A 22560-nucleotide genomic window follows, 5' to 3' on the forward strand; every position below is an offset into this window, starting at 1 on the left:
TACCCCACTCAGGATTTTGTACACCTCAATCATATTCCCCCTCAGCAATCTCTTTTCTAAGCTCGAGGCCTCACCCTTTTTAGCCTTTCCTCATATGGGAGGAGTTCCATCCCCTTTATCATTTTGGTTGCTCTTCTTTGAACCTTTTCTAATTCTGCTACATCTTTTTTGAGATATGGCAACCAGAACTGAACGCAATACTCAAGGTGAAGTCACACCATGGAGTGTTACGGAGGAATTATAATATTCTTGGTCTTATTTTGCATCCCTTTCCTAATAATTCCTAGCATCCTGTTTGCTTTTGTGGCTGCTGCAACACACTGGACAGCAGATTTTGGTGTATTGTCTACAATGACACCTAGATCTTTTTCTTGGGTTTTGACTCTTAAGGTGGACCCTAGCATCAGGTAACTATGATTTGGATTCTTCTTCCCAATATGCATTACTTTGCATTTGGCCACATTAAATTTCACCTGCCATATGGATGCCCAGTCTTCCAGTTTCCTAAGGTCTTCCTGCAATTTTTCACAGTCTGCATGTGTTATTTTACAGCTTTGAATAGTTTTGTGTCATCTGCAAATTTAATCACCTCACTTGTTGTTCCGATTTCCACTTCATTTATAAATATGTTTAATAGCACTGGTCCCAGTAAAGATTCCTGCGGCACTCCACTATTCACCCTCCTCCATTAAGAAAAATGACCATTTAACCCTTCCCTCTGTTTTCTGTCCATTAGCCAAATCCTAGTCCACAAAAGGACATTTCCTCCTATCCCAATATTTTCCAATTTTCTCAAGAGTCTCTCATGAGGAACTCTGCCAAAAGGTTTCTGAAAATCTAGATACACTACATCAACCGGCTCACCTTTATCCACATGTTATTTGCAACCATTGGGCAGCTTCATTAGCAAACATGGTATTTCAGCTTCTACATATATATCATTTGCCTGTTAGATGATAGCAACAAGATTTAAAGAGATTATAATTATGTCTGGCTGAGGTGAAGGTTTGGTTGGAGTTGAGGAAATGTATCCAAAACTGCTTGTTCAGGCTTTGCTAATATTATGTAAGATACTGTAATGAGATGATTGATGAGTGAAACAGAAGAAATATCGTGGGTAGCTTATGTTAAAAATTTAGGGGTAATTTTAGAAAAGGACACACTACATCAACCGGCTCACCTTTATCCACATGTTTATTTACACCTTCAAAGAGATGAAGCAAATTGGTGAGCCAAGACTTCCCTTGGCTGAACCCATGCAGACTGTCCCATCAAACTATAATGGGCAAGACTTAAGAAGTGTTATTATTTCAACCACAGGAAATACATAGAAAAATACTTACTATTATCTGCAGTCAGCATTTCTACAAGAGATCAAAGGTTGGAAGAATCAGTGATACAGCATTACTGGCACTAGAACGTACATGAAAACAGCGACATAATGTCAATATGGGAGGCCTATAAGGCTTCACTCAGACGCTCTTTTATTAAGGTGCACCTAAAAGTGGCCTGCACTGGTGTAGGTGCGTGTTTTGGACGTGTGCTGGTCCATTTCCTCAGCACACCTGGAAAAAATACATTTTTTTGTGCCAGAATATGGATGTGCGGCAAAATTAAAACCAGTTGTGTCCATTTTTGGCCCGAGACCTTACCACCACCCACTGACTTAGCGGTAAGGTCTCACGCGCTAAGCAGGTAGTAAGCGTTCAACATGCGTCAAATGCCGATTACCGCCGGGTAAGTGCCATGCGGTAGAAAACAGAAAATATTTTCTACCGCGTGTTTTTGGCGTATGCCAAAAATGGAATTACCGTCCAAGGCAAATCTGAAGTAATGCCCCTGAATAACAGTACCACTCTTATTGATATAGGTATGGCGAATTTTCATTGGTCTCCCTGATGTTATGATCCTACTGGTACAGGCAGGGTAGTGATTGGGTCTCGCTCCTAATTAGCCATGTCAGGGATTGGGCTGACGTCTGAGGCAGCTGACGTCAGATGCCAGACCCTATTTAAACATAACTCTGCCTGCATAGGACGCTCTAGCGTTATCTCCTTCAGCTGTGAGCTTTCCTTGTTTCACTTAGTCTGTGCCTGTGGCACAGGGTGACTTCTCTGTTGTTTGGTTGCCATTATTCCCTTTTGTCTGTGTTTGTTCTGTGAGTCTGTAGCTGCCAGCTTCTTCTCTGATTACTTAGCTGCTTTGTAGCTGTGTTCTGCTTCTTGGTGTCTGTTGCTTCACTGTGTGCCTTGCCTTTCCCTTCCTTGCTGTGTGTGCTGGCTGAGTCGGTGGTAAGAGCTTACTTCCTTTCTTTGGATTTCTCTATTAATCCTTTACCTGCTGTATCAGTTGCTTGGTTCTTGTGAGCACTGCTCCTTGTCTGACCTGTGTACCTAGAAGCAGTTTCTCTCTGTAGTCTGCCTAAACCCTTTACCTGCTGTATCTGTTGCTTGGTTCTTATGAGCACTACTCCTCGTCTGAGCTGTATTAATAGAAGCAGTCTCTCTCTGTAGTCTGCCTTACACTTACCTGCTGTTTGCGGATTGCTCCTTATCTAGCTGTGCTGCTTTCAATGGCTTTTGTGTGGTTTCCCTTTTCCCAATTCTTGCTGTAGTTCTTGTTTGGATACTGTGTAGGTCACACCTTTGTTTAGCTGTGTGGCACTCCTTGGGTTCCCTCTCTGCGTGAGTTCCCTTATTGTGGATACTATCTATATCTGTGTGTTTGGTCTGGTGACCTTTCGTTGGTGTCTGTGTGTGGTGCTGTGTACGCAGCCTGAATGCCAGTCCCTTCCAGGACTACTCACTGTAATTTTCCCTTCCCATGTGTGATTAGGTTCCAGTTCTGCCTTGTGACCTGTATGAGTGGTCTATATCCCTTTCCGGTGGTGAGCTTGGTCTGCCCTAGGCCTCGGTCCAGGTCTGTACTAGGACTCGGCCTAAGGCCAAGGGTTCACGATCAACCTTACACCTTATAACTAAAATATTTAAGTATATGGTTAAACAAAGACCTCATAGAAACTACTGAACATAACACAACTAAAACTACTAATTTAATTCACGGGGCAATGCAGAAATGATTTCCACTACATCTTTCATGGTGGGGCAAACTGGACACCATAAAGATGATGCTTACTCCTCAAATTAACTACATATTAATGATGTTACCTGTATTATAGAAGTTTCCTGTTTTCTACTTTTCATTCCCATTTACAAACATTAGTCATTTCATAATTGGATTACTGCAAATCAGTCTATTTAGGGAATAAGGAATCCCTCATCAAAAAACTTCAAACTACTCTAAATACTACTACTACTACTTATCACTTCTATAGCGCTACAAGGCATACGCAGCACTGTAAAGCTTAAATATTCGATAGGGAATCCCCAGTATTATCTAAATTACATTGGCTACCAATCAAAGCCAGAACCGGGATGCCAAGTTCCAAGTCTAAATATGAACATCCATCTTTTTGGTCATGGACATACTATGCCCTTCTGTAATCAGAGGTGGACATACATATTTTGGCCTGTTCATAGTCCAAAACAAAACACGCCCAGACCACTTCCCCTTCTCAAATGGATGTACTGCAGTTGAAGACGTTCATATTCTGGCTTTATAAAAATCAGTATTTGGACATCTATGCAATAAGGATGTCTAAATGCTGGTTTTCAGCTATCCATAACATAAATAGAGCTTCTAAAATAACCACCACATTCAGCAGTACTCCCAGTTTAACTAGTGCCAATGAATATATGCCCGACTGGCTATTACTTCTTCAACTATCTATTTACAGTTAGGACTGATATTCAGCAGCTCTAATTTTAAATGAATAAACCCACAGTATCTGTTTAGTGGCTCAATAGTGTCGGTAAACATATGATCCAGGTTCGCTTTTGCCCCTTCTCTTTTCCTAGGCATAAAAATGTGGCTGTTTCATTGGGGAATTTTCAAAGTGAGAGTATGTATGCATTTTCATTCTGAAAATCTTTAGAGTTTACATAGAGCAGAGTGCAGGAAAGCTCTTCTAAGTTATCCAGATAATGGTGTCATTATCCCCTGTACTCTATACATGGCAGCTAAAGTTGCACACCAAAATCGATCAACAAGCCCTCAACTAGCAATAATTTGGCACCAACAGTTAATTGGCAACTGGCTGCACGCTATTCTTTAAGGTTTCGTGCCCATCTCTATTAGCGCATATCTGAATAGGGGGCATAGCCAGGGGGCATGTTGGAGGCATTCCAAATTAATTGCAAGCGGAATTACAGAATTCGCCCAAAGCATATCTAAGTTGGGCGCTGACATTTATAGCTGCCCAAAAGTTAGGCGCTGGATCCGCACCGAATGCTATTCTATAAAAGGAACGCTCTCTTTATAACCTAGCATTTAGAGCTGAATTACTTTGGTGCTGAATTTGTAGAAATATGCTGTCCCTTGCTCTCAGTGAAATACAGACCAATGGCTCAGGCTAAGAACTAGACCTGTAAAAATCAAAGCTCATTTCTGACACCAGTTACATTTCACTGTAGCAAATGCTGAAATGAGGTAATTGGGAGCAGATAGAGGGGGAGGGGCTCTGCTCTGTAAATAACAGCTGGAAGGGCACTAACAAGAGTCACAGGCATAGATGTTATGGTTAGTAGGAGATAGTACTGGGTCAGGTGCAAACAGGGGGGCTGAGAGGGCTTGGAAAGATGTCACATCATTTGTTTTTAGTTAGGTTTTAGGAACATGTGAAGTCATTCTTATCAACTGATAAGGGCCAAAGAGTTCTGGTGGGAAAGCTAGGGTCCATTGGGATGAATAGAGTCAGAAGGGTATAAAAAGGGCAGTCTCAAGGGTATCAGGGCAGAAGGCTGAAGAGAGAGGACAGACTGCACCTGCTGTGTGAAGCGTTGACCCATCATGTTCCAGAGATGAACGCCTAATTGCTTGTACTACTTTGGGTGAGATGGTTTAATAAAGACTACATTATTATATCCACTTAATCCTGGGTGTCTTATTGATCATGTAGCTTGTTAGCTCTCAGACTGTGTAAAGCGGTCATGAGCAAATACAAGGTCAGGGTAATTAGGTATTGTAAGGGAATATACAAGCCTTTTCAGGGTAGTAGAAAACCCAGTGCTTCCGCTGCCCAAACCGTTCTGGTAGACCCATTATAATCACATATCCAGTGCCATTTATTGAATTCTCTCCTATATGGATAATGGCCAGGAATATTCAGGTATTTTTAAATACCAGAACCACCATTTAAAGGAATTACTGATTGTGATGTTTAAATATTGACTTGTTAGTTTCCATATCTTGTCTCCTCTATCTCCAAATGATATTAGTACCCACATGCATCATGACAGCTGGTTTCTCTCTGGTATTTAATGAAATCTTAATTTGGTGTCTTATGAGGTCCACTAAGTTTACATTAGGCAAATTACCACATGATCCTCACATCTACCGGCAAGTTAGTTATTTCTGTTCCTAATGAATGACTTAGTAACTGGAATATTTTCAGCCATAGTCAATAAATATAAAATTACTCACCAACATCTGCAGAAAGCTTGCCTACAGGAAAACAAAACAGAAAAGAGTTAGTGCATTCAAAAAAAGCCATTGGGCCTGATATTCAAAAGATGTGTGCTTGTAACTGAGATGTATGCTCCTAAACTGGCCTCTCTGAAAATTTACTAGGGCTGAGTTCGTAAATTAATGCTGAAAATATTATTTATTTATTTATTTATTTGCATTTGTATCCCACATTTTCCCACCTATTTGCGGGCTCAGTGTGGCTTACAATACAATGTGAATCATGGAAGTACAATTGGCTGCATTTTGATTATGGGTTACATTATGAAGGGTTATAGAAGACAGAGTAAATTCAGGATATCATTTGGGAATAGAACAGCGGAATATAACAGTGGTGAGTTGGGAGGGGACAAAACAGTATCGAGGGAACATAAAGGTCTAGCAATTTTATTTGTGGGTAGGATTTTAAGAGTGGTGAGAATGCGGGAGAGGAGACTTCAGAAGAGAGTGTATTGGTGCATATCTACTGGTTTATATGGGCTTCATGTGTTTTGATCCTTGCCGTAGATTTTCTCAAAGAGATAAATCTTCAGTAGTTTGCGGAAGTCGGTCAGTTCGTAGATCATTTTCAGGTTGCGTGGTAGTGTATTCCAGAATTTTGTGCTCATGTATGCGAAGGTAGATCCGTGAAGTACTTTGTATTTTATGCCTTTCCACTTAGGGAAATGGAGATTGAGGAAGGTTCGGGACGATCTTTTAGCATTTCTGGGTGGCAGGTCTATTAAGTCGGACATGTATGCAGGGGCTTCACCGTGAATGATTTTGTGGACTAAGGTGCATACTTTAAAAGTGATGCATTGCTAAAAGACATTAGGATTTGGAGTTAACCCAGATTTTAGTGGGTGTTATCTGCAAGTCTAATGCTTTTCTTTTTTAGGATATGTTTTATACAGGTCATGCGCTAATGTAGTCATTAGCACACGGTATCTGCTAGGATTTAACACAGGAGTACATAGCAATTATTACATTGGAAACTTTAAATGATTCATCCTTAACAGAACTATATATTGTGCATGAAAAATCGAGTTAGCAATTATCAGCAGTAATTGGTAATAATTAGGATATGGGAACATATCTAAATCTATAATGGATTGCGCCTAAATCCTATCGTGCATAAAAATTTGGGGGCGTGGTTATGAAGCTTGTTCTTGGATTTTTGCGTGTTGATACAAAATCACACCTAAGTATGCCTAACTTAGGCGCCAGTATTTAGGTCTGCTTATAACAGATCTAATTGCAGCCGCCTACAGTTAGGCACACCTTACTGCTACAGTGGGGGAAATAAGTATTTGATCCCTTGCTGATTTTGTAAGTTTGCCCACTGACAAAGACATGAGCAGCCCATAATTGAAGGGTAGGTTATTGGTAACAGTGAGAGATAGCACATCACAAATTAAATCCGGAAAATCACATTGTGGAAAGTATATGAATTTATTTGCATTCTGCAGAGGGAAATAAGTATTTGATCCCTCTGGCAAACAAGACCTAATACTTGGTGGCAAAACCCTTGTTGGCAAGCACAGCGGTCAGACGTCTTCTGTAGTTGATGATGAGGTTTGCACACATGTCAGGAGGAATTTTGGTCCACTCCTCTTTGCAGATCATCTCTAAATCATTAAGAGTTCTGGGCTGTCGCTTGGCAACTCGCAGCTTCAGCTCCCTCCATAAGTTTTCAATGGGATTAAGGTCTGGTGACTGGCTAGGCCACTCCATGACCCTAATGTGCTTCTTCCTGAGCCACTCCTTTGTTGCCTTGGCTGTATGTTTTGGGTCATTGTCGTGCTGGAAGACCCAGCCACGACCCATTTTTAAGGCCCTGGCGGAGGGAAGGAGGTTGTCACTCAGAATTGTACGGTACATGGCCCCATCCATTCTCCCATTGATGCGGTGAAGTAGTCCTGTGCCCTTAGCAGAGAAACACCCCCAAAACATAACATTTCCACCTCCATGCTTGACAGTGGGGACGGTGTTCTTTGGGTCATAGGCAGCATTTCTCTTCCTCCAAACACGGCGAGTTGAGTTCATGCCAAAGAGCTCAATTTTTGTCTCATCTGACCACAGCACCTTCTCCCAATCACTCTCGGCATCATCCAGGTGTTCACTGGCAAACTTCAGACGGGCCGTCACATGTGCCTTCCGGAGCAGGGGGACCTTGCGGGCACTGCAGGATTGCAATCCGTTATGTCGTAATGTGTTACCAATGGTTTTCGTGGTGACAGTGGTCCCAGCTGCCTTGAGATCATTGACAAGTTCCCCCCTTGTAGTTGTAGGCTGATTTCTAACCTTCCTCATGATCAAGGATACCCCACAAGGTGAGATTTTGCGTGGAGCCCCAGATCTTTGTCGATTGACAGTCATTTTGTACTTCTTCCATTTTCTTACTATGGCACCAACAGTTGTCTCCTTCTCGCCCAGCGTCTTACTGATGGTTTTGTAGCCCATTCCAGCCTTGTGCAGGTGTATGATCTTGTCCCTGACATCCTTAGACAGCTCCTTGCTCTTGGCCATTTTGTAGAGGTTAGAGTCTGACTGATTCACTGAGTCTGTGGACAGGTGTCTTTCATACAGGTGACCATTGCCGACAGCTGTCTGTCATGCAGGTAACGAGTTGATTTGGAGCATCTACCTGGTCTGTAGGGGCCAGATCTCTTACTGGTTGGTGGGGGATCAAATACTTATTTCCCTCTGCAGAATGCAAATAAATTCATATACTTTCCACAATGTGATTTTCCGGATTTAATTTGTGATGTGCTATCTCTCACTGTTACCAATAACCTACCCTTCAATTATGGGCTGCTCATGTCTTTGTCAGTGGGCAAACTTACAAAATCAGCAAGGGATCAAATACTTATTTCCCCCACTGTAAGTGTGAATCTATAAAAGACAAATCTAAAAAGGAAACATATTCATTATAGAATTGTGCTAAGTGCATCACTTTTTAGTGCTGCTTTTTAGGCGCTACTTATAGAATTTACTCCTTTGCGCATTATCTAGATCACCCTTACAAGATAATATTGCAAAGCCCATGCAATGCCTTCTCTCAGAAAAATTGTTTACCGCAAGCTCTAACAGGTATATTACCACATGCAATTGCCTCTATAGAATCCTCGATTAGTGCGCTGTATCCCAGTGCCTTTTCTTGAATCTGTTCCATAGCATACAGTGAAGCTGTTTATCGATGGGTGTGTCTAAAGAAGATTCATCCCATCTCTTCTCACTAACAGGACAAATTCTATGTAGAATTTGACAACACCCATACCAATCCTATAGCTGACTGTTTTTTCTAAATACAAGACAATCCATTGGTTGTCAGTCTGCAAGTGACTGGGGAAAATAAAGTACTTGAATTTAATGTGATTATGACTGAAAGAGTTCAGATCTTAGTTTATTGAAAAATTAAAACATTATATTTTGATCCAATGCCTTCTGTGTTTCTTCTTTCTCCTCTTCTATATAACATGTTATTTACAACCATTGGGCAGCTTAATTAGGAAACATGGTATTTCAGCTTCTACATATAAATCATTTGCCTGTTAGATGATAGCAACAAGATATTGAACAGATTATAATTAGTTATTTATTTGTAGTATTTATACCCCAGTCTTTCCCGCTCGATAGCAGGTTCAGTGCGGCTTACATGGTATGGTACAAAGTAACATAGAGTTTATACAAAGTATGGAACAAAGTATCAGAGATGACATAGTTACATAGAGTTTGATACAAGTATCACAGAATTAATACAATGTATGAAACAAAGTATCAGAAATGACATTATTACATAGAGTAGGACAAAAGTGAGAGATGTGGGGAAAGGATTGGTGTTAGGGTAATACTAGTGTTGTGGAGTTAGGTTCGAGAGTTAGGATGGTTCATTTGGGTAGGCTTGTTTGAAGAGGTAAGTCTTCAGCAGTTTCCAGAAGGGTAGGTGTTCATTGGTTTTTCTGATGTGTCGAGGTATGGCATATGTCTGGCTAAGGTTAAGGTTTGGTTGGAGTTGAGTAAACTGAAACGGAATGTATCTAAAACTACTTGTTCAGGCTTAGCTAATATTCTGTAAGATATTGTAATGAGATGATTGATGAGTGAAACAGAAGAAATATCATGGCTAGCTTAGCTTATGTTACACACAAGACTTTCCTTGGCTGAACCCATGCAAACTCTGTCCCATTAAACCATAATGGGCAAGACTTATGAAGTGTTATTATTTCAGCCACAGAAAATACATAGAAAAATACTTACTCTTATCTGCAGTCAGCATTTCTACAAGAGAACAAAAGCAGAAGAATCAGTGATACACCATTACTGGCACTAGAACGTACATATATGATAACTAGCTTTTCCCCCATGAGGTCCAGAAAAATCACCAATGGGCCCTTTTAGTAAAGTGCTTAGGCCCGGCTACCATGTGGCCCGGGCGGTAATTCCATTTTTTAGCACGTCTGGTACGCGTGTCAGAAATTATTTTTTATTTTCTACTATGCGGCACAAACTGGGCGGTAATTGCCAGTGTACGCTCGCTGACGATTACCGCATATTTAACACGTGAGACCTTACCACTAAGTCAACGGGTGGCGGTAAGGACTCAGACCAAAAATGGACACGGACCAATATTGCCCACATCCATTTTCAGACCAAGAAGCTTTTTTTTTTATAGGTGAGCTGGATAATGGACCTGCACTCATTCATAACACGCGCCTTACCTAGCGCAGGTCATTTTTCAGCACACCTCAGTAAAAGGACCCCCAAGTGATCTTCACACCCACTAGCCACCCAGCTATTAACATTTCTAATGTGTGACTTAAGATCTGGAATAGTTTTCAGCCATAGTAAATAATCATAAAATGACTCACCAAGGCCGATATTCATACTGCAGGAGGCAGCCCGCATAAGCTAAAAATCTGCACCTAACTGGCTATGTTGCCTGATATAGCCGGATAGCGGTTATCTCCTGCTGAATATCTGCGGTTAGGTGGTTAACTGCTATTTAACCAACCAGGAGCTATTCCTGGATGGTTAAATAGTTAACATATCGGGGGAAAGTTTTTCTACAAGAAAACAAAAGAAGGAAGAATCAGTGCATGCCGCAATACTGATATTGGAACCTACATACATTTTGATAATTGGCTTTTCCCCAACATGTTCTAAAATCTTGTATATTGTGCATGAGGTCCCCCATCTTCACATCAGATGGGCAAATTACCAAAGGGGTAACTCTGTAACTAGGTGCTTCCACTTACTTGCATGCTCATTCTGTAATGGCAAATAGGAATGCTTGCAAAACCACGAATGTAAAGCACTATACACTTATGCCAACCATACACCTAGCACAAGTGCCTACGTGTGTAAGGAATGCAAGCATTTTATAAGCCACTGCTAATTGCCATATGTAACAACCCTAACATTCAAGGTATTTGCTGTGGAAATTTTTCTGTCAAACTCTCAACCTATGCAGATGACATTTTACTGTTTCTAACGCCGTCTTCGATCCCTCATTTGCTTTCCATTATATCTGATTATTCTTGCTCATTTGGCTACAAGCTTAACCAAATAAACAAAGACAGATTTAATGCCTTAACTATCCTTACATAGAGCAAGATGTTTCTGCATTTAACTTCATTTGGAGGAGTATTTTCTAAAGGGACGTCCAAGTTGTGATTTGGACGTCCTTGCAAAACAGCAAAATCCAGGGGCAGGGAAACCTGTATTTTCGAAACAAGATGAACGTTCATCTTTTGTTTCGAAAATACCATCAGGGACGTCAAAATCCTTAAATTTTGCCAACCCTAGATTTGGACATCCATAGACATGGACGTTTCTGACTTTCGGCGATTTTTGAAACTAAAGAGGTCCATGTAAAAAATGACCAAATGCAAGCCATTTGGTCATGGGAGGAGCCAACATTTGTAGTGCACTGGTCCCCCTGACATGCCACGACACCAGCCGGACACCCTAGGGGGCACTGCAGTGAACTTTATAAATTGCTCCCAGGTACATAGCTCCCTTACCTTGTGTGCTGAGCCTCCCAACCCCCCCAAACCCATTACCCACAACTATACACCATTACCATAGCCCTTACGGGTGAAGGAGGCACCTAGAGGTGGGTACAGTGGGTTTGTGGTGGGCTTTGGAGGGCTCGCTGTTTCCTCCACAAACGTAACAGGTAGGGGCTGGGTCCACCTGTCTGAAGTGCACTGCACCCACTAAAACTGCTCAAGGGACCTGCATGCGCTGTCAAGGACCTGAGTATGATGTTTTTTGAGGGTGGGAGAGGGTTAATGACCACTGGGGGAGTAAGGGGAGGTCATCCCCGATTCCATACGGTCATTTAGGGCACCTTTTTGTGCCTTAGTTGTAAGAAAAATAGGTCCAGGTGAAACATCCAAGTGTTCGTCAGGGACGTCCTTGCTTTTTTCGATTATGGGTCAAGGACGTCCAAGTGTTAGGCATGTCGAAGTCCCGCCTTCGCTAAGCTTCCAACGTGCCCCCTTGAACTTTGGCCATCCTTTGGCCAGTTGTAGACGTCCTAAATCAGGTTTCGATTATACCCATTTGGACGTCCCTGGGAGAAGGATGTCCTTAGCTTTTGAAAATGAGCCCATTGGTCTCCTACCAAAATAAAATACTTGGGTATCCCCTTTGGTCTTGTTGTGGAAGAGACAAAACTTCTAAATAGTAATCATCTTCTGGAAATAGTTAAGACTCTGACTTCGAGATGGTCTCTCTTGAGGCACAGTGGACACCATAAAGATGATGCTTACTCCTCAAATTAGCTACATATCAATGTTACCTGTTTTATGATCAAAGTAATTCTATAAAAGCATTAAGTTTAAATTAACAACATTTCTATGGAATAGAGCCCCAAGAATTTCTTTGAAAACTCTCTAAGCTTCCTGAATAAATGGTGGTGTAGGTTTCCCAGATTTTTACAACTATCACGTGTCATTAGCTACATTTGGTATATATTGGTTATTAACTTCTCCTACAGATCTTGACATCCCTCTATTGATACATACTGAAAGGGATTTAATCTCACCAGTACCTACCTCTTTGCTTATTATGATGTCTTTATTACATAATCTATTCAATAATAAATTAATCAAAGATACAAATATTGCTATTTTTTATTTTGATAATGATATGAAAAAATGTCTGGCGCTTTTCTCAAATTTCTATTTGGTATAACACTAAATTCAGAATAGAAAAGAAAACTATATCGTGGTCATTAAATCAACTCCTATTTCGACAGGGTTTCTTTAATTTTAATTTTAAGATTTAGTTCATAAATATGATCTACTTCCCAACCAAATGTTTCAATGGTTACAATTAACACTCACTATCAAAAGAAGTAATACTGATCTAACTCCTTTATCAAAATCATCTGATTTATATAATTTCTGTGTTTCTATATTTCTAAAAGGTAAAATAATGTTGACATTTTATAAAGTTCTGAACTTATTCCATTTTCCACATTCTATTGGTATTCAATATGTTTGGCTTAAGGACCTGGATATACAAGGACACTATTCTCCTTTATAAATTATTTTTCTTAACTGAACCAATCTCTGATTTCTCATCTTCCATACTTGAAATATTGGCCCACATAAGTACAAAAATATTGCCATACTGGGATAGACCAAAAGTCCATCAAGCCCAGCATCCTGTTTCCAACAGTGGCCAATCCAGGTCACAAATACCTGGCAAGATCCCAAAAAAGTACAAAACATTGTATTGCTACATATCCCAGAAATAAGCAGTGGATTTCTAATAATGGTATATGGACTTTTCCTTTAGAAAGCCGTCCTAACCTTTTTTTTAAACCTCACTAAGCTAACCGCCTTTACCATGTTCTCTGGCAACGAATTCCAGAGTTTAATTACACGTTGAGTGAAGAAACATTTTCTCCAATTCGTTTTAAATTTACTACTTTGTAGCTTCATCGCATGCCCCCTAGTCCTAGTATTGTTGGAAACAGTAAACAGATGCTTCAGGTCTACCCATTCCACTCAATTCACTATTTTATAGACCTCAATCATATCTCCCCTCAGCCGTCTTTTCTGCAAGCTGAAGAGCCCTATCCGCTTTAGCCTTTCCTCATAGGGAAGTTGACCCATGCCCTTTATCATTTTCATTGCCCTTCTCTGCACCTTTTCTATTTCCACTATATCTTTTTTCAGCTGCAGCGAACAAAATTGAAAACAATATTCGAGGTGCGGTCATACCATGGAGAGATGCAAAGGCATTATAACATCCTCATTTTTGTTTTCCATTCCTTTTCCTAATAATACCTAACATTCTATTTGCTTTCATAGCCACTGCAGCACACTAAGCAGAAAGTTTCAACATATCATCAACGGCGACACCTAGATCCCTTTCTTGGTCGGTGATTCCTAACGTGGAACCTTGCATTACGTAGCTATAATTCGGGTTCCTCTTTCCCACATGCATCACTTCGCACTTGATCACATTAAAGGTCACCTGCCATTTAGATGTCCAGTCTCCCAGTCTCGTAACCTTCCCAACTTCCAATAACTATCCCCCACCACGTAGGCCCACACCTTTTCCTCAGCACAAAAATAAAAGCAATATCAGTCTTCATCTGTCTATCGTCTTATATTCCTGGGCCAGTAGCTTCTCCAAATCACAGATGTACCATAGGAGATTGTACCATTTGAGAATTGAGGGGCAACTCATCTGCTTCCAGGATTGTGCAATCACTAGTCTTGCAGCACTGAAACAATGCTTCGCAAACACTCGACCCACACTACTGACCCTTGGCAGGATCCTATTAAATAAAAACATGGCAGGTTCCCAAGGTATAGAAGAGCCCACCCAGGTCTGCACCCATCTATGAACAGATTTCCAGAAAGCCATCACTTTCACTCGACCCATCTCCTTCCTCTCTTTTCTCTCCAAATTACTTGAGCGTGCTGTTCATCACCGCTGCCTTGATTTTCTCTCCTCACATGCTATTCATGACCCACTACAATCTGGTTTTCGCCCTCTCCACTCAACCGAAACTGCACTTACTAAAGTCTCCAATGACCTATTACTGGCTAAATCCAGAGGTCTCTATTCCATCCTCATTCTTCTTGATCTTTCCGCTGCTTTTGACACTGTCGATCACAGCATACTTCTCGATACCCTGTCCTCACTTGGATTCCAGGGCTCTGTCCTTTCCTGGTTCTCTTCCTACCTCTCCCTCCGCACCTTTAGTGTTCACTCTGGTGGATCCTCTTCTACTTCTAGCCCTCTGCCTGTCGGCGTACCTCAGGGTTCTGTTCTTGGTCCCCTCCTCTTTTCTATCTACACTTCTTCCCTTGGTTCATTAATCTCATCCCATGGCTTTTCCTACCATCTCTATGCTGATGACTCCCAAATCTACCTTTCTACCCCTGATATCTCACCTTGCATCCAAACCAAAGTTTCAGCGTGCTTGTCTGACATTGCTGTCTGGATGTCTCAACGCCACCTGAAATTAAACATGACCAAAACCGAGCTTCTCATTTTTCCCCCCAAACCCACCTCCCCACTCCCCCCGTTTTCTATTTCTGTTGATGGCTCTCTCATTCTCCCTCTCTCCTCAGCTCGAAACCTTGGGGTCATATTTGACTATTCTCTCTCCTTCTCTGCTCATATTCAGCAGATCACCAAGACCTGTCGTTTCTTTCTTTACAACATCCGTAAAATCCGCCCCTTTCTTTCCGAGCACTCTACCAAAACCCTCATCCACACCCTTGTCACCTCTCGTTTAGACTACTGCAATCTGCTTCTTGCTGGCCTCCCACTTAGTCACCTCTCCCCTCTCCAATCGGTTCAAAACTCTGCTGCCCGTCTTGTCTTCCGCCAGGGTCGCTTTACTCATACTACCCCTCTCCTCAAGTCGCTTCACTGGCTCCCTATCTGTTTTCGCATCCTGTTCAAACTTCTTCTACTAACCTATAAATGTACTCACTCTGCTGCTCCCCAGTATCTCTCCACACTCGTCCTTTCCTACACCCCTTCCCGTGCACTCCGCTCCATGGATAAATCCTTCTTATCTGTTCCCTTCTCCACTACTGCCAACTCCAGACTTCGCGCCTTCTGTCTCGCTGCACCCTACGCCTGGAATAAACTTCCTGAGCCCCTACGTCTTGCCCCATCCTTGGCCACCTTTAAATCTAGACTGAAAGCCCACCTCTTTAACATTGCCTTTGACTCGTAACCACTTGTAACCACTTGCCTCCACCTACCCTCCTCTCCTCCTTCCTGTACACATTAATTGATCTGATTTGCTTATTTTATTGTTTGTCTTTTAGATTGTAAGCTCTTTGAGCAGGGACTGTCTTTCTTCTATGTTTGTGCAGCGCTGCGTACACCTTGTAGCACTATAGAAATGCTAAATAGTAGTAGTAGTACATGACCACCATATATGGCCTAATGTGCCAGACTGACCACATTGTCACCAGCATAATGGGGATACATTTGCAAACATATTATGAAGTCTAACAGGTGTTAGGTACCAGCGATAGATTAGTTTAGTACAGTTTTCTTGTATATTCACCGCTGGAGAAACCTTAACAGAGGCTCTCCATCAGCTGCCATTCTTCAGCCCCATAACTTATACCCAGCTCAATTTCCCAACTTTTACGATGTCTACAAGCTTACAGCAAAGCATCTCTCAAATGACAATATAGCCAAGAAATGAGAAACCTAGTACCCTTGAAATCAGCACATACCCCCTCTAAGAAGGTTTCCTCCCCTAACAATTTGTCTTTCAAATTGGAAGAAGTAAAGAAGTGAATAAGCTGTTAATAAGCGTAGAAGTCACTCTGAGGCAGCTGGTAAGTGGCAGCCAAATCTGCAAAAGAAAAGAAACTGTCATCATCCACTAATTGACCCCATGACTGCAACCCATGTCTCTTCCACCTGGTGAAAACTGAGGGAGAACACCCCGGAGGAAATGCAGGATTATATGCTATAGGAGACAGTCGAGATTTATAAAATCCCTTAGTTCTATCCAATTTATCCCAACAAGAAAAGGTGTGCTGAATGATCAGGCAAAGGGCTGGTTTCAAATGTCTGTGTTTGGGTGGTAACCAAAGCAATTGCCCTAACCTCAAAGGGCTTCCCACCATATGATGCTCCAAATGCACCCACAGCTTATCAGTAGATGCCTGATACCATTCAACTGCTGCCTTTGCTTGAGCTGCCCTATGGTATAAACCCAAATGCGGGACTCCCAAATCACCTTGATTCTTATGAGCAAGATACAAAGTAGAATGTGGAATTCTAGGTCACTTACAAACACGCCTCTTAAAATTTATTTTGCACGGTAAGGACAGAAGCAGCTGATCACTAAGAGGCATTGGTATGGATTGGAAAAGGTAGAGTAAGTGAGGCAAAACATTCATTTTCACTGTAGCAATTCTACCAAACCAGGAGAAAGTCAAAGGGCCCCACCGCTCTAGATCTGCCCTAATCTCTTTGAGCAAGGGAATATAATTAGCAGAATTTAAATCTTCAAGCTTCCTAGTAATTCAAACCCCCCAAATATCGCAATCCGTTGGGCACCCAAGTGAAAGGATAAAGGCATTTACAGGTTTGGTAGTCTTCAACCGTTAGTCCCTGCGCCATTGCTTCAGTCTTAGTAAAATTGATTTTAATCCCGTAGGATTCAATTTCCTGAAATAAAGCAAGAAAGGAATGAAAAGGGGAGGAGAGAGTCAGTAAAACATCATCCGCAAAGAGAGCAACCTTGGACTCCCAAATCTCCTGCACGCTCCCCACAAATCCATGAATTATTTCTAATATTTAATGCCAACAGTTCCATCACCATGGCAAAGAGGAGAGGTAAGAGTAGGCACCCCTGACGAGTACCTCTCTGTAATTCAAAGAAGGGAGAGGTATTCCCATTTATTTTAACACGTGCTCTGGGCAAGGAGTAGAATTCTTGAATCCAACCAATAAAACTTGGCCCAAACCTGTTCAAAGTGTGATATAAAAAAGCCCAATGAACCCTGTCAAAGGCCTTTTCCGCGTCGACACTAAGCAAGCAGTAGGGCTCTTTTTGTTGTCCAGCTAAATACATAATATCAAGCGTGCGCCGAATGTTATCAGAGGCCTATGGACTAGGGACAAGCCTACTTGGTCTGGGTGAATCAAAGATGGTATACATTAACTAACTTAGAGGCCAGCACCTTTGCCAAAATTCGAACATCAGCATTCAGTACCGATATGGGATGATAAGAGGCACAGTCAGTTACATCTTTGTTAGGTTTAGGGATCACAGCTATCCATGCCTCCTTCATAGTAGGAGGTAAGACCCCTCCTGAACGCACAAAATTTGTAAAACTTCTGTCAATACTGGTGCTAATTGGGGAGCAAAAGCTTTATAAAATTCCCCAGTAAAGCCATCTAAACCTGGTGATTCACCTGTTTTCAGTGATTTAATGGACTTAAGGACCTCTTGTACCGTAATCGGAGCCTCGATCATGGTCAACTGATCTGGCGTCAAAGCCAGAAGCTCCAACCCCTCAAGATATAACTGAATAGCATTATCCTGTATAGATAGGTCTCGTGTGTATAGATCTGCATAAAAGTCACTAAATCATTTCCTTATAGCTTGGGATGTGTTAAGAATCTCCCCTGTGCTTCCTTTTATGTGAAATACAGTTCTCTCAGCACACAATTTACAGAGTTTGATCATCAGCTGCCTACTGATCTTGTTCCGCTCCTTATAGCTATGCAAGTGCAATTTCTCATTGATAAAATCAAGATCCTTAGAAAGCACTGCATCCAACTGCAAATGTGCAGACTGTAAGGCTCTATAAATCCTAGAGGACTCTGTGTGTTTATGTTTAGTTTCCAAGTCCCTAATCTGATGTCTCCAATGCAATGCAGCAGACTCTCTCTGTCGCTTAAGATGACCAGCACATCTCATAAAGTACCCTCTGGACACCGCCTTGAGGGCGTCCCAAATCATCGCAATGGATGGACCAGAATTCAAGTTAAATTGCAAATATTCTTTAAGTACATTAATATACTCTTTACAGGTGTAATCATCTCGAAGCAAAGTGTTATTAAATGCCCATCATCTAGCTAAAGAGTCGCCAGAAAGCGTATCGAGATTTAAGATACAGGGAGAATGGTCCGAAACAGTAACATTCCCTGAGTTTCAAGAACACTCCCACTCAAGGATTTGTCCAAAAAGAGAAAGTCAATTTGGGAGTAAGAAGCATGCACTGATGAGTAGAAAGAATAATCACGGTCCTTGGGATGACAGTCCCGCCAGGAGTCAAATAATCCCAAGTCAGTCAGAAAAGATCCCAAATGTCTATCTAAGACTCTGTCCTCACGGGAAATAGGGTGTCACAGTCTGTCATGAAATCCAGAGTCGTGAGCCCTTGGGCCACTGCCAGTGAGCAGCAGCAGCAGGTGAACCACCCAACAGGAAGCGAGGCTGAACACAGACAGGCTGGTACAAGCAGGACTGGAACTAGCAGGATGGGGACAGAAGCTATAGATGAGCAGGGCTGGAATAAGCAGGACTGGAACAACTGGATTCTGGAACGGGCTTGGCTTGAACAGGATTCAGGAACAGGATTCAGGATTCTCAGACAAACTTGGCTGCAACTGGATTCAGGATTCTGGAACAGGATTCTCACACAAGCTTGGCTGGAACAGGATTCAGGATACTCAAACAAACAGGATTCAGGATCCTCACACAAGCTTGGCTGGAGCAGGATTCAGGATTCTGGAATGGGATTCAGGATTCTCATACAAACAGGATACAAAAGCAGGGTCAGAACTAAAACTGAAGGCTGGCAGGACAGACACAAGCAGGAAGGGAACTGAAGCTAAAGACAAACAGGGCAGACACAAGCAGGAAGGGAACTAAAGCTGGAAACAACCAGGGCAGACACAAGCAGGATAGAAACTGAAGCTGAAGACAACCAGGGCAGAGACAAGCAGGACAGAAACTGAAGTTGAAGACAACCAGGGCAGACACAAGCATGAAGGGAACTGAAGCTGAAGACAACCTGGGCAGACACAAGCAGGATAGAACAGAAGCTGAAGGCTTACAAGACAAGAACTGGTAGGGCAGGAACAGCAACAAACACACACAGACAAAAACTCAACAGAAGACCTCTGTTGCAAAGGCAAGTCTGAAAGTTCCCAGGTGCTTAATAAAGGCAATTACAGATGAGGTCACAGGTGAGGCTTGGCAGCAGAAACTCCCATGAATGCTCCCGCTCAGTATTGGATAAGACCTCTCTTAACGTACTCCGACACTGAACCTGCCTCGACGCCAAGGAACGATGTCCTCGATGGCGATGTTGAGAAGCCGACGCCCGCTCAGACTGCGGCGAAGCTCCCTCCACCGACGTCGAACGAGAGTCGACCTGGGTGGCAGGTGACACCGATGCTGCAGGCGGCACCGCAGTCGGGGACCTCACCACAGGAGAAGGGCCAGACACCGCTGCAGAAGATGGTACAGAAGGCGCAAGCACCCCCGACACCGAAGCTGACTGACGTAGCAGTCCCTCCAGAAGCTCTGGAAACAAGGCCCGGATGTGCTCGTCGAGAGCCACCATCGGAGAAGGCTGAGGGGTTGGTGGAACAGGTGGTGTCAGAATCTGTGGAGGTTCGGGGGCAGGTACCAGGCTGCTAGAAGACCGATGCATCGGCACCTCCTGTATAGAGGGAAAGCGATTCTTTCGGCGCTGACGCTTCTTGGGTGCCGACTCTCTCGACGCCCTGGAGCTCCCGGCACCGTGAGTCGAAGGAGAACGATGGCGGTGCTTCTTTGCCTTCGCTTGATGCTAGTCATCGAGACTCCTCGGTACCAATGAGTAGGACGTGGAATCCTCACATCTCCTCGGGGCTGGGTCTGACAAAGTTCGGTCCCGGGGGACCTGTATAACAGGAAGCCTTGAGGCAGATGGAAACCCACTCGATGCCTCACTGCTCCCAGTGCGAGTCGGTCTCTCAGCAGCCATTACCTCTCTCTCAATGTCGACATCGAAGGACCGGACCAAGCCCCAAAAAGCTTTTCTCATTGGGCTTCTCGAGATACTTGGATCCGTTTCGTCATACGAAGACACAGACTACAAGCGGCTGGGCTATGGTTGGGCCCAAGGCAGTGGATACACCAGGCGTGGGTATCGGTACCTGAGATGTTCTGGTTGCACCAAGTATAACGTTTGAAGCCGCTGGGTGCCTACGATGACATGGAAGGAAAAATGGATTTGGCGAAATCAAAAGATGCGATTGTGCCAAAAAGTGAAGGGCACAAAAAGGGAGAAACCTGACCACGCGGCCTAAAGGCCAGCCGCGTCAAAAAGAAAGTCAACTTAAAAATAGGCAAAAAAAAAACACTAAAAAAAAACAACTACTATATATATATGTGTGTGTGTGTGTGTGTGTGTGTGTCTGTGTCTGTGTATGTATATATATATATTTGTGTGTGTGTATATATATATATCTACTATAATAAAACTCACCCTCAACGTTCTGAAGACAATGTTCTGAAGTCACTCAATCACTCCCTGAAGGGTTCGTGGATTCATGGTGGTGAAGCCACTCCACTGACCCGTGCCCCGCCCACGCGTCAAACGTCAGAACGTTGTCTTCAGAACAGTAAACTAAAGGAAGGGAATGGGGATCGCAACCAAGCAGGTGGAGGAGTGTTTCCCTACTCCTCCCCCTGCCTAGGAAACGTAGCCTACCAACCTCTCAACCCACCCGCGGAAAATATCTGGAGGGAAACCAACTCCAAACCACCCCCTCCCCAAAACACCCACCAAAGCTGCAGTTGAAAAGAAGCCCCGCCCACAGAATGCAGGAGGTGCAACCCCCCCCCCAACAAACCCCCCCCCCAAGCCACCCACCGTCGCGTTGCTTTGCCGTCGGGGGACCCGAAACCCCGCCAGCAGAAGTCCTGTGTTGTCTGCTGAGTCTCACTCCAGCGATCTTTGGCGTTGCTAGCCTGTGCAGGCAGGGCTTCTGTGCGTCTGACGTCCTGCACGTCCAGGACGTCAGACGCCCAGAACCCCGCCCTGCACAGGCTAGCAAGCAACGCCGAAGATCACTGGAGTCAGCCGAACTGCAAATGCTGCTAGAGGAGGAAACCCTCGCCGGCAAGGGGGCGCTCATAGAAAGCTACCAAAACTTGAGCTGTGTCGCTGACTATTGTGAGAACAACTATGTGCAGGTAGGGAGGAAATGAGGGGTAGGGAGTGCTGGTGGTTTAGAGAAGGCGGAGGTGCTAGGCCCAGTACAGCACGGGGTGGTGGGTGTGTAGGCAATCCTGCCTAGCCCCGTTGGCGTGGGCTGTAAGCCGGGGGCTGCTCGGAGAGGGTGTGTCTCTTATATCCTGACTCAAAGCGCCTATAGAACTCCCTAATGTCAGCTGAGTGCTATGTTTTTAATTAAGGGTTGGGGAACGTGCAGTGATCTGTCTGCAGCTATCATTTTTCTTCATTTTGCCTTTAATAGTTTTAGATTTCCGGATTGTTCCTCTTTTTTTGTGTGTGTGTCAAGGAGGAAGCTCTTGACATGAGTCCTTGGCAGCTCTGAAGGCTGTGATGTAATCCTTTTTCTTCCTGATCTTGGGTGCATTACAATTTTTTTGGGTAGATATTCTTTATTTATATATCTACTATAATAAAACTCACACTCTCTCGCACACACACACACTCTCTCTCACAATGTGTCTCACATACGCACTTGCACACACTCTCATTCTCACACACACACTCTGACAGACACACTCACACCCAGACTCACTCTCTCTCACACACACACACACTCACACTTTCACTCTCTCTCTCACACACAGACACTCTCACATACACTCTCCCAAATATACACACTCCGAGGAAAACCTTGCTAGCGCCCATTTCATTTGTGTCAGAAACAGGCCTTTTTTACTAGTATATATATATATATATATATATATATATATATATACACACACACATTTTTTTTGTTTAAGAA

The 22560-nt window shown here is 43.1% G+C and overlaps 1 protein-coding gene across 7 annotated transcripts in view; it reads right to left on the bottom strand.

Annotated features, from left to right (window-relative positions):
- Positions 1-22560, bottom strand: part of LOC115466340 (butyrophilin subfamily 1 member A1-like) — a 331994-nt gene that overhangs the window by 250232 nt on the left and 59202 nt on the right. For 2 of the 7 annotated variants that reach the window (XM_030197526.1, XM_030197523.1), the window contains exons 6-7: positions 9823-9843; positions 5542-5562 (exon numbers count right to left, since the gene is read on the bottom strand). The exons of 1 other annotated variant lie outside the window; for it this stretch is intronic. In XM_030197526.1, coding sequence (XP_030053386.1) covers positions 5542-5562; positions 9823-9843 — 42 coding nt within the window. Of the gene's footprint in view, positions 1-1343; positions 1365-5541; positions 5563-9822; positions 9844-22560 lie in introns of all 7 variants that reach the window. 4 more of the 7 variants (XM_030197527.1, XM_030197525.1, XM_030197522.1 and 1 more) reach the window with 3 other exon arrangements.

The sequence above is a fragment of the Microcaecilia unicolor genome, chromosome 3 (genome assembly GCF_901765095.1).
Source record: "Microcaecilia unicolor chromosome 3, aMicUni1.1, whole genome shotgun sequence".
Lineage (NCBI taxonomy): Eukaryota > Metazoa > Chordata > Amphibia > Gymnophiona > Siphonopidae > Microcaecilia > Microcaecilia unicolor.